This window comes from Microplitis mediator, chromosome 3 (genome assembly GCF_029852145.1).
Source record: "Microplitis mediator isolate UGA2020A chromosome 3, iyMicMedi2.1, whole genome shotgun sequence".
NCBI lineage: Eukaryota > Metazoa > Arthropoda > Insecta > Hymenoptera > Braconidae > Microplitis > Microplitis mediator.
The window spans coordinates 16,133,935-16,149,745 of NC_079971.1; the positions used below are offsets into that span (position 1 = coordinate 16,133,935).

General features: G+C 34.3%; 1 protein-coding gene across 1 annotated transcript; it reads right to left on the bottom strand.

Moving 5' to 3' along the window:
- Positions 1–13,212: 13,212 nt before the first annotated feature.
- On the bottom strand, positions 13,213–14,718 carry LOC130665939 (uncharacterized). The gene has a single exon (XM_057466568.1). It carries the CDS (start codon positions 14,716–14,718, stop codon positions 13,213–13,215), a length of 1,506 nt encoding a protein of 501 aa, XP_057322551.1.
- Positions 14,719–15,811: the final 1,093 nt, after the last annotated feature.

Below are 15,811 nucleotides of genomic sequence, written 5' to 3' on the forward strand. Positions count from 1 at the left end.
TGAGGTTTCAATGATCGGTCGAAATCGATTGAATCAAATTGATACTCGTCTACAACAAATAACAGGGAACAATTGTCCATTTGGTGGACTGTCAATCATTTTTGTTGGAGATTTACGACAGCTTCCACCGATTATGGATAAACCTATTTATTATACAGCATTCCATTATTTAAGGGATAAAAAATTGCAGTGGAATAAACAGTATCCTGATCAACCTTTTAAACCAAATATTGCAGACCCTACGTATAGTGCATTATTCGCAACAGACAATTGGCTCGACTTTGAATATTATGAATTTACTAAAGTAATGCGACAAGATAACATGGAATTTATTAATGCTTTAAATAATCTTTCTATGGGTACAATGACTGATAGTGACATACAACTATTTAGATCACGTTGTAATTTGAAAAATGTACCTCATAATGCAATTCACTTGTATTATACAAATAAGGATGTAGATGCTTTCAATGAAAAAATAATTAATAATATGAAAGGTGACTTGTTTATACACGAGGCTAAAGATGAAATTCAAGGTAAAGGAAGAATGAACGAGAAAACGATTAATAAGGCACTTGATGCTCTTCACAAGCTGCCAACTAACAGAACTGGCTGTTTGCCTAAAACTCTTTATGCAAAACTTGGTATTAAATTGATGGTAACTCGTAACATAAGTACTAAAGAAGGGTTAGTGAATGGAGCTACCGGTATTCTCAGACATGTGTCTCAAAAAAAAAATTCAGATGAAATCACGATTTTGTGGTTAGAGTTTGAAAACAACGAGATCGGTTCCAGTACTCGAAACAAAAATCGATGTCTTGTAGAAAATGATTTTAAACATACGAATTTTGTCCCTATTTTCCCAATTGTAGTTACGGATATTGCAGTTGGTCAGAAAGTGGCTACACGAAGACAATTTCCTTTAATTTGTGCTGAAAGTCTAACAACTCACAAAAGCCAAGGCCAAACTTATCCATATGTTTGTGTACATAACAAAGGAATGACACGCACAATGCAATATGTTGCATATAGTCGAGTAATAGATCTTAATAATTTGTATATTGATGGAGACTTTAAGCCACCAGCTCCGTTAGACAACACTAGTGACCTTAAGGTTGAATTGGACAGGTTAAAAAATGAAAAACGCTTAATCACTTTCGAACAACCTTTAGACGAATTACATGGGATTAAAATTATTTTTCATAATGCCTTATCATTACGTAAATATATAGGTTGCGTTCGAAATGATAAATGGTTTCATGGAGCTGATGTTATGATATTCGCTGAAACACGCACATTACCTGATGATGATATTTCTATCAGAGGATTCGATATTGAGTTCAGATCTGATGAGAAAAATGTCAGTAGGAAGTTTTTACGAGGATTAGTCGTCTATAAGAGACAAAACTGTGTTGTTTCTATTATCAATAACGTGACTCATGATTCCCAATTAGAGAACAAAGTAGAACATGTTGATTTAGTAGCTTTAAAAATAAATGACCTGTTTGTCATTGGCGGTTATAAATCCCCTGATACTTCTCGAGATTTGTTCAAGAAGTGCATGAATAGCATGATTAATTTATGCGATATAAATAGTCAAATAGTAATTATTGGCGACTTTAATGAAGATTGCTATAGTCATGAAGTTTCATGGCTGGAAAAATACATGAATGAAAATCGTAATTTTAAAAGAGCCTTATCTCCAGCAATTTCAACCACTAATCATAATACTCAAATTGATATGATATTTTCCAATTTAACTGCCTATACATCAGGATCTTATGATAGTATTACTTCTGATCATAAGCCAATATTTTTTTGTAGTGAAGCGAATAAAGTAGTCAACAGAACTTTAGTTGACCATTTAGTTTCGTCAAAAACTTGTATTTCAAAACCAATTCAATCAAAGTTTGAAACAAAGGGAGAACCTAAAAAAGTTAATAAAAATAAGGGTTCTAAAAAAATACCACCTAAAAATACTAGGAGTGTTCGATACAAAAAGAAAACAGGTAAAGTTCAAAAATTAACTTCTCTATCTGCTGAAGAAATATTACTCGAAATTTCACGCAGTAATTCTTTAGATGAAATTGAAGTCATTTTAGATCATCATGGCAATACTATATCTAAATTGACACTTGAAATACACAACGCTACAAGAAATAGTATCAATAATTTCCATAGCAACCTTTCGAATAATTCTGATCATTATGAAATCAAGTTGAATATAAAAGACTTGTCAAGTCAAAATGTTGCAATCAATAAGTTACTGAATGAATCATTCACCTTCGGTGATGTCAATAAAGATGGTAATTGCTTATTTCGGACATTAGCTGAATCTATAGGTCTCAATGAAGATGAATATATTAATATTAAACTATTTATCATAAAATATATTTGCTGTAACAAAACCAAATATAATACGCTTCTTTCTCATGGTGCAATCTCTGTCCAAGATGTAAATGGATCAAATATGCGTGGTCCAAAAATTGATGATTTTTTACGTATGATAGGTCGGGATCATGCTTGGGGAAATGAAGGTTCACTCTATGCGATAAGTGATGCATTAAAAATCATTTTTGTTGTAATAGGTGTAGTCCCAGGAACACATAAGATGAGCCATATTTTCAGATTAGTACCAAGTAATCCTCAATCGTTGATACCGTTAACAATAGTGAATGAAGTTAATTATCATTTCTTAGTGGCTCATAGAAACTCAAACTCTCCGAAATTCGATGGTAGTACTTGGCAAGGTATACCTATAATTGAAACTAAAATAGAATCCCTTTTTAATCGTGATAATCAAGTACGCAGAAAATCTCGAAAAAACGTTGATATTCCCGTGGAAAGATTTGATAATATTCCTAAAAATCGAAATAATCCTACAGCGACAAAAAAACATTGTGATGTAAATGTATTAGATATTAGAAAAATTTTAAATGGAATCCATCAAAGTACAGTTTTATTTGAAATAGAAAAAATATTAAAAGAAAACGATAAAATTATTTCTTGTATATTTTCTAGTCTCAAAAACGACATAAATGATTGTAACACTGAAAGTGTTCTCATAAAAAAGCATTTAGTACAGAAAACAGACAGAAAACGTGTAATCGAAAAACGATTCCCTAAAGAACTTTCAGATAACTTCGATATTACTAACGTTAATGATGATGGCAACTGCTTCTTTCGAGTAATCGCTGAACTTTTACTTGAAGACGAAGATAAATATCCTATTATTAAACTTTTTATAATCAATTATGTTTTTTTGAATCGTGATCGTTATGCAATATTATGTAAAGAAGGAATCATAGAAGTTAGGTCAGGTAATAACGATGCAGATGTGATATTGAATCCAACGGTTGTAGATTTTTTAAAAATGATCGCAGCTGACGGACTTTGGGGTAATGAAGGTTCTATACTTGCAATAAGTAATGCTTTAGGAATAAGATTACTTATTTTCTCTGTAATTGGTTTTACCACCTCATTAGCCATGATTTCCGAATCGAAACCTGAAAAAATAATCTTTTCAAGGACATTAACAATATTCCATATGGACGGTGTGCATTTTCTGGCTGCTCGTTCTAAAAACGATAACATTATAGCAAGTATTGAAAATATTGAAAAGGGAAAATGGAAAAATGTGCCGTTATTCCCGTTGTGTACAAATTTACCGTAAATTTATTATGTACGGTAAAAATTTTGGTTTTAAAGTTGAAGAAGCGTAAGGTCAAAGAATTTGAAAATGAAAGCGCTCACAGTATTTCATGGAGATTTGAACATATATGTGCTACTTATCATTTAACTTTGCTACAAGAAAAATTCATGAACAGATGCTTATGAGCGGATGCAATACTATCAGAAGAACCTGAAACTTAATCGATTAGGATATAAAAAATCATATCGATTTAAGTTTAATGGATGGTTGCTGAAGTAGTTGGAGACGAGACTCTCCCAGTAAAGACTCGTTCATACACTTTTCAAGCCGCGATATCTTGTAATTGTAGCAATTTCAATTCAAGTTAATTATAACTGAATAAAGTACAATAGGCCTCACATGAACCAATACTGCTGTTTCAGTAGCTTTGTACTCAAATTTGAGGAGCATTGTGAGATTAATAATAATTAATGGCGCACAGTGATGAGTAAATTATTAATATTTTTTTTTAATTATAATGACATGGTCTAGATTCCTTTGTGATCTAGGATTCTAAGTAATATTATTGACAATTTCCGCGATAGGAATTGCTCATTTGTTTTAGTTTTTTTATTTTTTTTACCGAAATTCGATTTGTAAGTACGCCTGTTAGACTATTTTGAATTACACGACTTAATATGCGACGCGTTAGGAAATGTGTTATCTTCAACTATTCTAACAGTCAGTCCTAAGCCTGAAAAAGTATGAAGGGAAATCGAATTGGGCTCATGAAGCCTTTTTCCATAAGTTCAGAGTGATAGGGAATACTCCACGATAGGAAAACTTTTTTTCACAAATATTGCAATTTTTCAAAGAATATTTTTTGACAGAATTGTAGGTCATCGAACGCAAATGGCTAGGTAACTCAGTCGTTTATTTGCAATTAATAAAATGAAAAAACCAAAAGACTGCTTATCTACATATATTGTGTATATTTATCCTACTCGGGGCGCCTGCGCATAATCGTCTGTATTATATTATATTTTATTTTTTTCACATTTTTTTTTTAAATTTATTTATTTTATAATAAATGAGCATTATGAGTCGTGCACTTTTGGATTTTCCAAACTTTTTTTTTTTTACGTTTCATTCGGGGGGTTATTTTTTTTTTCATTTTTCGGAAAAAAATTTTTGTTTTTTCCTCTTTACCTTACATTTACTGAATAACTAACGCAAAAATGAAAGAAAATCCGAAAAAAATTAATTTTTTCATTTTGGTAATGATTACACAATTTAAGGAACAAAACTTGTTCCTTTAATTGTTTTGCAAAACTTTGAGCAATCGGACCGGACAAACGGTTCAATGGATCAATCTGAAAATTTCCAGGGTTTTTCGGGATACATTAAGCTGTAAAATTACCGGGCAACATTATTTTTTTTATCAATATTTGCAGAGTAGCGATGAGTTGACTAATAAACCAGAAAATGGTCATTTTTTGTGGGTTTTTCAAATGGATATCAAGGATGAAAAAAAATTTTTTTTTGAAAAAATCGAAAATGGAGCTTGTAGGGAATTTATTCAAGTTTATTAAACTGCCCTTCAAATTACTGTGTGACCATTACTTGCTGAGATATCAATAATCAAAGACAAAAGGTTCCTTTTTCATTTAAAGGCTGATATCTCAGCAGCAAATTGTCGTACAGAGAAACAAAAAAAAGCGAATTGTAGCTGAATAAATTTCCTAAACGAGCCATGAATTCGTTTTTTTGAAAAAATTTTTCCCGGCCCCGTAGACCTAAAAAATAAAACCAAAAAATTTAGAAAAATTTTGTCTCGACTTTTTTCTCATGATTCCGCAAAAACCGTGGCTCAAAAAAATATTTTGCTGGAAGATCTTTAAACTAGAGATTTCAAGCTTCAATTTGCTTTTTTTATTTTTTCGATGCGATCATTTTTCACAAAAATACAGCCTTCCGAAAATCACTAAAAAATTTATAAAATTTTCTTGTTCCTTTAATTTTTTGGATAAGTGTACAAATATGTGATTCGTTTCGGTTAAAATGTGTGATTGATCGATTGTCACGGTTGTGTTGGAATGATTTAAATTATCATCAGAAAAAATTTTTATTAACCTTATTGGCGAGAAAAAAAAACCTGTATCTAACTTTCAGATAGATAATTGTAGAGTCTTAGGTAAATCAACATTTTTAAAAAAATTAACAGATAATCAATACCTCGCGATTGAACGTTCAAATATTAAGATCGATCAAAATTCATCGATATTTACGTTTGACAGATGTATTATTAATAGCGAAGTGATTACAAGTCAAAATTATTGTCGAGAGAAAAAAAGAATTAATTACATAGTAATGCTACAGGATAATCGAATATTTGAGATTAACAATTTTATTGGTTTCAAATCAAATTTTGGTCAAAGAAGTTATTTATTAGGTTTCTACTACTCATTAAAAAATGAACCTTTCGTTGAAAGTAGAAAACTTGATCATTTAGTAATGCTAGATGGAAAAATTGATGTATTAGGCGCTGTAAATACTGAATCTATAAAAAAAAAAGTTGTGGTCCTAGAAATGGTAAAATTCAACTCTTATGTCGCTTGCTCACCGACGTGTAAATTAGAACTATTGACCTAATCATAATAAATATATAAATATTTTTTTTAGAAAATTTATTCGCTGAATAAAATTAATTTCTTATCTAAGATATTATTATAATATTAACCTAATTATGTACATTTATTGAAGGGAGCAAGTATTCTTACATTTGATTGATAAGTAAATTAATGGAACATTATGATTTACAAGCTTTATAAAAGCACTGTATTTGAATAAGTTTTGCGGGAAGCTAATCTCATGCTATGATTGTGTCTTTGAAACTTGATTATTAAAGCTCAATTATACTTCTTCACGTGACAAATTCATTGATTTATTTGTTTGACGCTGGCATTTTATTGTTAATTTAGTAAATGTTGATTTATTTTTCTAAACTGTTTATTTTTTGAGATGATTAAATAGAATCTATGATTGCGCTTTTAAACATTATTATTTTTATAAATATTATGAAAAATCTTACAGTTCGAAGTTATTAAAATTGTTAATTATCACGTTCATTTGATGCATGCAAAGTTTTTTGATATTATACAATTACTATCTTATTACTAGTAATTACTCCATGTAAATTTTCAATAAATATAACATTTTATCGATTTAAGGTTCGAGTAAACAAACAGGATACAAAATATTTTTAAATATTGTAATGTAAAAAAGACATAAAGCTGTCAAAGAGGTTTATGGATCTGATTTCTAAATTGTAATGGGTGCACTTATTATATTAATTTAGGTTGCGGTCTCAATACAATAAGTGTCCGACACATATGCAATACTTGAGGTGTTTTGCGAAACCTGTCTGACTGTCTTAGTACCTCAAGGTGAGGATAAGCCCCGCACTGGACCACGCAGTATTAAAATTAGGAGAGAAGTCTTATACCTAACTTATCAGGTAGGTTGTGATTAATTAAATTTATATGTCAAATTTAAATATAAAACAATGGCATTTATTTAACGAAGCCGCTTTACAGATAATTGATGAGATGAACAATAACCAAAATGACTGATGACACTAACTCGAGTAATTTAACAAAACTGACTCGACTACTTTTATTAACAACAATGCGACTCTACTGACTCTAATTCAGTAAACGACTCCAATATTAAATATTATTTTACAAATAAAATAGTTAACCCGACAATAACAAAACGAGTTCACTTACTCCCACAATCTCCAACTTTAACCAGTCCTTCATTACACCGATCCTTTTTCTCTAAGACCAAAACCATAACCAGTCCTTCCTTCCAAATCCACCAAACCATTCCAATCCTTTCCAATCAACCAGGTCCAATCCACAATAAATATTATATAAATAACCAGTTTAAATAAACTTAATGAAGGAATAAGCTTCTACGAGCCGTGAGTTTATATGCTCTTGGCCCATTTTGATGATGACTAGCAGCACGTGTAGTAGTAGTAGTAGAAGTAGACAGAAATTTGTGGAAACCAAGATGTTAGTGGTAGTCGCAGTAAGGCACGTCCGTCCACGGCGGTTGCTGTAAGCCAAGAGACCGATCGCTCGTCGTCTCTGGCCCTCGTACCTCTCCACTCAGGTTGGCCAACCCCTAAAACCAAATGTCGGGACTCGACCGTAGCGACCCCGGCGCATCAGTGACTGTATTTCCTCAATTGTTGACAGTTGTTGAAGAAGGAGGGCGGATCTTTTGGCGCGAGTCGAAATTAAATTTGAATTGAAATGCGGGAGCATTCCACCCCGTTACAAAATGAGGTATCAGGCGTCTTGATCCCCCGACAAAATATCCCTGACAAAATATCCCCGACAAAATATCCCAAAAAAAAATATCCCTGGACAAAATGTCCCCGACAAAATATCCCTATGACAACAAAATCCCGACAAGTTATCCTTCGAATTCGTTGTAGTTTTTGAAAATTTAAATTAAAAAAAAAAATTATTAAAGGGCACAATGATAAAAGGGCACAACACGGTACCAAGCGTATATGTTGGTCCAATGTCGAATAAACCCTGCTTAAAAAATCCGATAGATTCTTATATCTGTATGTATAAGACCCTATACTTAACTATATCACTTCTTATAGAACTCATTCAATCTTATAAAATCTCTATGGGAATTTATGAGAATCTATTGGATTCTATGAGATTTTCTGAACAGGGAACACACTCTCTTAAATTTAAAACAGTGAAAATAGTGACTATTCACTGTTTACTAGTGAGAAGTATGTCACTAATTCAAACAGTGGTATACTTTTCTCTAGCAATAAGTGACTATTCACTGCCAAATAGTGATTGTCACGTAGTTTTCACTAATTTGTTTTTAGAGAGCACACAAAAACCATGTTAAAAGGGCGCAACACTATTACCCGCGTTTGCGTTGGCCTATTACCGAGCAAACATACACAAAAACCATGATTATACCTTGATTGAAATACTTGGCTTATATAGATTAGGACACATTGACAAAGATACAAAAAATTTTCCATTCACACACAACAGTACTTTACCAAGAGCATATGCATTACCTAAAATTCATAAACCTAACATGCCTTTTCAAATTATCATTTCATCAGTAAACTCTCCGATATGCAATCTAAACAAATGGTACACCAACATTTTGAGTCAAACAAGAAAAAAACAACCTCCTGATGTTAAAAATAGTTTTGAATTTAAGAAAGAAATAGACAAACTTAACAACATTCCTTCAGATTACATTCTAATATCCCTAGACGTAGTCTCATTATTTAGAAACTTACCATTAAAACTAGTTAAAGCAATTTTAAGAAAAAACTGGGATAGAATATCAAAACATACTAAAATACCGAAAACACATTTTTTTAAAGGTTTAGATTTGTGTTTAGAAAATTCTTACTTTACATTTCAAAATACTATTTGCAAACAAAAAAATTTTTTTTATTTTTTTCTTTTAATATTTGGTGGTTTATCGTTTTATTCAAAAACTCCGGCTATTTAGGATTAATTGTCGGGAATTTTTTGTCGTGGGGATATTTTGTCTGGGGATATTTTGTCTGGGGATATTTTGTCGGGGATATTTTGTCGGGGGATCAAGAATCATGGAACCCAAAATGAAGCCAGAAAAATGAGTACTTAAAGATGTCACAAAATCGATGTCTTATTTATGACGTTTTGAACAACTCCTAAGTTTGACTTTATTGAGAAGTTAAGAAAAAGAATATGTATAGACGTCACAAAACTGACGTCTTATTTATGGAGTCTTCGAGAACTCTTAATTGAGAGTTCTTAAAAATGACACTTTTGAAAAATCATTATAAGACTTTTCGAGGACGCCTACGAAATGACATCGTGAAGAAGTCATCAAGATTTGAATGCTGTCTGGGAGAATTGTTCATTACATCAAGACCTGCGACAACGTCAAGAGTACTTCACGAGACTCTTAAGTGATAGGTCCCAAGCTTGAAACGTCCAGTCTATTAGTACTTTTTTTGGTATTTACTAAAAAAAAAAATGTTGGAAAATCCAAAAGTGCACACCTCAATCGCTCATTTTATTTTCAATCATTACTTTTATTATATAATATTAATGTATTTTTTTTTATTATGAACTTTTATTCAACTTACAAATTATCAATTTGATATTTTTTTTCTTATTTTCATTTTAATATTTTTTACTCACATATTTTTTGAAATATCCCGCCTTTTGTCTTAGATGTCGCTTTTAGTCAAACGTATTGATACGCTAGTGCTGCCACCAGTTGATAGAAAGAAACAATGAAAAAAATAATAACAACAGTAAAAATAGCAGCTAAATTTTTCACGAATAATCAGTTTTACGTCGTTAATTAATTGCAATTAAACTTGTAACCGTGCAGCAGCGATTTTAAGACGTGAGAGTAAGGCTCTCTCGCTTCTTTTGTTCTCTCTCTCTCGCTCCCATATAATTTTCTCGTTTGCGAGTTCGGCTGAGTCTTGGCGGTAGTCTTAGCGCAGCAGATATGCGGAAATTGGTCACCGCGCATAATTGGGAGGGGTCAACACGAGGTGCTGACCCGAGACAATTAATTTTAAGACGTCACTTGTGCTCTAGTGCGCTGACTGACCAGTCACTCTTTCTTACAATTCGCTTCACCTTAAAATTAGTGAGTAATTTACTAAAAACAAAAGTTCGTTAGTGCTTGTGCTGGTGAAATTTTGCTTCGCCAACTGAAGGGTCAACCGAGCTCCAACCAACCACAAGGACAATTTCTGCTGGATATCATCAGGATGGATAGACGACCAATACCTCTTGTAAGTTTTCCAATACATTTGGTCGCCACTTATATATATATTATCTAATAATTTGAGTAAAAAGCCTCTCTCTCTTCAACGTGATTAATTATTCCTCATTTATTCTCACTCGTTACCAATAAATTCCCGCGCGTTTCGAGTCCACGAATTCTTTTGAATTACTTGTATATATATATATATATATATATATATATATATATATATATATATATATATATATATATATATAAAATTACATTAGTTTTAAGTAAAAGGGGAAAACTGTACATAAATTGGGATCTTGGTTAAATAAATTACATAAATTAAATTTATTCGAGTATTAATTATAAACTATCACCAGAGTCCTTTAGATTTAAGTTTATTTTCAGCCGCGTGTCCGGTCAGGACGAGTACCTGCTTCCTGAGAGTCTTTCCCGTCTTTTGGAACCAGAATTTTAAAATAGAATAAGTCTAATAAATAATAGTAAACTTAAGTAAAGTCAGTAATTTCGGAAAATTTAATTAACTGTGGTTCTTGGCTATCTGGACACGCAGTAGCCAGGGCCCACCGTTATAAACTAAACGGTCTTAGGTAGTAATTTTCATGAGGGTTCTTGTGATATAAAAAATACAAAGACGATAAAAAAAATCTGAAAACCGCCTGACACTGCGGGCCAGCTCCAAAACTTCTCGCTGTTTTCGAGCTCAGGGAACTCGTAAACTTATGACTTGTAAATTTTTGAGCTCTTCGAGCTCAAAAATTTGTTAAGCCGGTAGTACATATCTTTACTAAAAAATTATAATTTTTGTCCAACGATATCTTTGGAACGAATGAACCGATTTGAACGTTCTTGGTGGCAATCGAAAGGGCTCAACAAAACTTAAAACTGAATGCATTATGAGGCGAACCGGGCAAGTGGTTTATAAGTTATACGCAAAAAACCAAAAACAAAAGAAATTTTTAATTTTTAATCTTCGTATAAGTCGTAAACTACATGATCGATCTACCCTAAAATCTAATCAATTCTAAGTTTTAATGAGCTCTTTAAATTGCCACCAAGTACGTTCCAATCAGTTGATTCGTTCCAAAGATATCGTCGGACAAAAAAAATTCACACACACACACACACACACACACGGACGTCCATCCGGGAATAGTCAGAATAGCTTCCTAGGATCTCAAAACGTCGACATCTGATGAAACTCGATTTTCGAAAATCGGACCGAAACTAATAACTTGCGATTTTCTTAGCGGGATGTTAAAAATCTGGGCGTCGGTTGTGCCCTGCAGGCCAGCCCCCAAACTTCCCGCTCTGAGAGCTCGGAATCATTAGTATAAATACATTTTCGAGCTCTTCGAGTTGAATTCTAGAGCTGTTTGGAATTCGAAATCGATTGGTTCAGTCGTTTCAAAGATATTTGGAAAAAACCGTTTTTCACCATGTTGTAATAATAATTAAATAAAGACATGCCAGGACTGGTTGGTGGTTGGGATGTTTGAAAAATACGCATATTTAAAAATATAACAATATTTTTATTTGTCACAGCACAAAATATCACTGGGTTGCAAATTAAATAGTTTATTTAATTTATAAATACTGTTAATTGTCTGAGCTCATGAATACGTGAATAATTGAATACAAATTATTGAGTTGAGCTCGAGTAAATAATGAATTAAAAATAATCAAGTTGAGTTTAATTGAACACTGAGGTGAATGCAAAAATGTCATGATAATAAGTAACATGATGTCAGAGGTTACTGAGCGAAGTGAACACATTAATTACAATTTTTAATAGCACTGAATACATAAATATTTTTGTTATTGAGTTTTAATAGTGATGATCACTTAATTGAATTGAATTTAATGAGCTCATGATAAATTACACTGATTTGAATTTATTTGTTGAACACGTGGTAGCATGATAGCAGAGGCTACTGAGCGAAACATAACTTTTAAATTAATTAAGAAATTGAGCATAATGATAATTAAATAAATAATAAAACTGAGTTCTTTAAATTAATTGAGCACTGATAGCAAGTAAATGTTTAATAAAATATGCACCTGTTGCTTTCTCGATGATATAACCTCGTCAGGAACAGGTTGTAGAACACTGGATTTCTTGATGTTATTTTATTAATTATTTTATGAGCTCTGGAGCTCGCGATTATAAAAATAATTATATTTTTATATAGAGTAATGAACTCTGAATGTAATTAATTGATTACTTTTAATTAGTTACTCGAGATGAGCGCAATTTGAATAGATTATACCAAACACGTGGTGACACTTGAAATAGTATAAAAGAATAGATAATGGCGTCGGTCTTCTTGCCACGAGGCAGGAAAAATCCATGCGCATGCGTCGCACAGTGCAAGTCAAGTTCTCATAGATGGACACTAGGCCCCAGTAGGTGCTGCCTCTATTTGTCGGAAGTTCAACTCCTGACCTTTAGTTCTACCAGCATTGGCAACACCAATACCAATAATCTGGATAGATGAGTGAGTGCGTTTAAGTTTGAGTGAATTTACCAAGGAATCTGAAACAAACGATAATTCAGACCCTGGATCCAGCAATATGCGTACTGGATGAGTACTTAACTTGGTGATCAAGTCCACTAGGCATGTTGCGAGTAAGATTGCTGGGCGATGAGTACTAGTATGATGAATGCCGGACGTGTTGAGTGCAATTGAGTTCAGTTGAGCGTCGCTCGAGTCGTCATGTGGAAGCAGACGTCTTTATTGAGTGCCTTTAGCGGCTGAGCTAGATGGTTTTTGAGTGCTGTTGAGTCCCGGGTGTATCATGGTGTGATGTTTTTGTTCACACACCCTGCATGTGAATTGTGAATTGCACGCATCCGGTAGATGATGGCCAAAACAATTTTCACAAAGTCGCTTCTCCACAACGACTTGAGTGCGTTGAGCCTTTGTGAGTCCCAAGAATTGAGTGCATCTCACAATAAAGTGATCTCCTTTACACAAATCACAGGGATATTGTGCAGGAGGGAATACCTTCTTGGGAGGCTTCTTGAGTGCAGTAGATGAGTTCGTGGCTGGAGATTTAGTTTCCGATGAGTGCGACTTGGAAACAGCAGCAGCAGAGTATGACGCTGGTTTGCCAGATGAACGTGGTGGTTTTGATGCCTGTTCCACCCGTTCTTGAGCACGAGCACAACTGACTAAAAAGTCATTGAGATCTTTGAGTGATGGGTATTCAGTGGAAGCACCCATTTTGTTTTCCCAGAGCTCCCGGTTGTGTGAGTCCAGTTTAGATATGATCAACTGCGTAAGCAGCGGATTCATATCTGAGTTCAATTGTACCCCGAGTGCGTTGAGTGCGTTGATTACCTCTGAAACGGTGTTCAGAAGGTAATTGAGCTGCTCAGATGAGCGTGAAGTGAGCACATGCATATTAAGGAGCTTGTCCAGTTGAGCACCGATGAGTAGGCGAGGGTTGTTGTACCTCTCCTTTAGCTGATTCCACGCAGGTACAAATTGGTCATCGCACATTTGTACACTGGCGAGGCTGAGTGCGGCTTGTCCTTGCAGACAGCTCTTCAGGTACTGAAGACGTTGAACTGGAGCAAGTTCTTGAGCATTAATCACCATTGAGGTGAATGAGTCCCTGAATTCAGGCCAGTTCTCGTAACGCCCATCGAACTTGGGAATTGCGAGTGCTGGCAGATGCGTTGGAGCCCGGGTTGAGTGCACTACAGCTGGAATAGCAGCTGGTACTGGAATTGAGTTGATGAGTGCGATGAGTTTGCCCTTGGCGTTGATATACGACCGATACACCGAATCGTATACTCCGTCCTTGACATATGAGCTCTCCAAGAACTCCTTGGTGCAGGTGAGTGCTAGTGAGTCGTGAGTTAGGTTGAACTGGTGCCATTCACCCTCGAGTAACTCAAGTCGAGACTTGAGTTGAGCTAAGCCGTCGGCGACGGTGAGTGTATCCGCCAGAGCTTCCCAGTCTGAGAAGACTCTGAGGCGTGAGTGCTGGCTGATGACTTTCAGCTCGAGTGCTGGGGAAATCGTCGATTTCCTGGGAGAGCGCTTGATTTTCTGCTTAGACTGGTGTCCTTCGCCGTGGATCCCAGTCTCGGTGGCGCTTGAGTCGCTGAGGCCTTGATTTTCGACCACGTTGATTACAGGAAAGAGGTGTTGGTCCCTGGGGGTACCTTCAGGAACCTCTGAGTGCTCCTGGTCCTTTGGAAGACCCTTCTTCTTCTCTTCATCCCCCATAGTGAGCTCCTTGACCTGTGAATGGGGTTATATGAGTACAGCTGCCCAATGATGATGCTACCGACACAACCAACCAACCATCCGGCTCGAAGGACCATAAAATGTTGTAATAATAATTAAATAAAGACATGCCAGGACTGGTTGGTGGTTGGGATGTTTGAAAAATACGCATATTTAAAAATATAACAATATTTATGATATAACCTCGTCAGGAACAGGTTGTAGAACACTGGATTTCTTGATGTTATTTTATTAATTATTTTATGAGCTCTGGAGCTCGCGATTATAAAAATAATTATATTTTTATATAGAGTAATGAACTCTGAATGTAATTAATTGATTACTTTTAATTAGTTACTCGAGATGAGCGCAATTTGAATAGATTATACCAAACACGTGGTGACACTTGAAATAGTATAAAAGAATAGATAATGGCGTCGGTCTTCTTGCCACGAGGCAGGAAAAATCCATGCGCATGCGTCGCACAGTGCAAGTCAAGTTCTCATAGATGGACACTAGGCCCCAGTAGGTGCTGCCTCTATTTGTCGGAAGTTCAACTACATTCAAATTTGAATGTAGTTGTGATTACGCAACACACCATTTCTTTTTTCCACGATACTTCTTAGACAAATGACCCGATTTTGATGTGTGAGGTGGCAATCGACGCGTTTTATTCATCTCTAGACCTGATTAGATTTTAAAATTGATCGAATGAGTCACTTCAAACATAATCGAAAAAAACCGTTTTTACCATTTCTTTCTCCAATGATATCTCTCAAACGAATTAACCGATTGAGATGGTTGAGCTCGCATTCAACGCGGCTTATAAAGTTCTAGAGCTGAATAGATTTTGAAATCGATCGTTTAACTCGTTTCTGAGAAATCAATAAAAAACTAAAAAAATAATTTTTTTTTCGAAATTCACCAATATTTTCGAGTCTACTTGATCAAATGGTCTGAAATTTTCAGCAAAGTTGATAGCCAACAGGCTCTTTCGATTGCCACCTTAACCCTTTAAATCGGTTCATTAGTTAAAAAGTTATAGACCGGTCACATACCCCCCCCCCCACACACACACACACATACAGACACT

Excerpts from the sequence above, each read along its gene's own strand:
- LOC130665939 (XM_057466568.1), bottom strand. The coding sequence starts at position 14,718 with ATGGGGGATGAAGAGAAGAAGAAGGGTCTTCCAAAGGACCAGGAGCAC.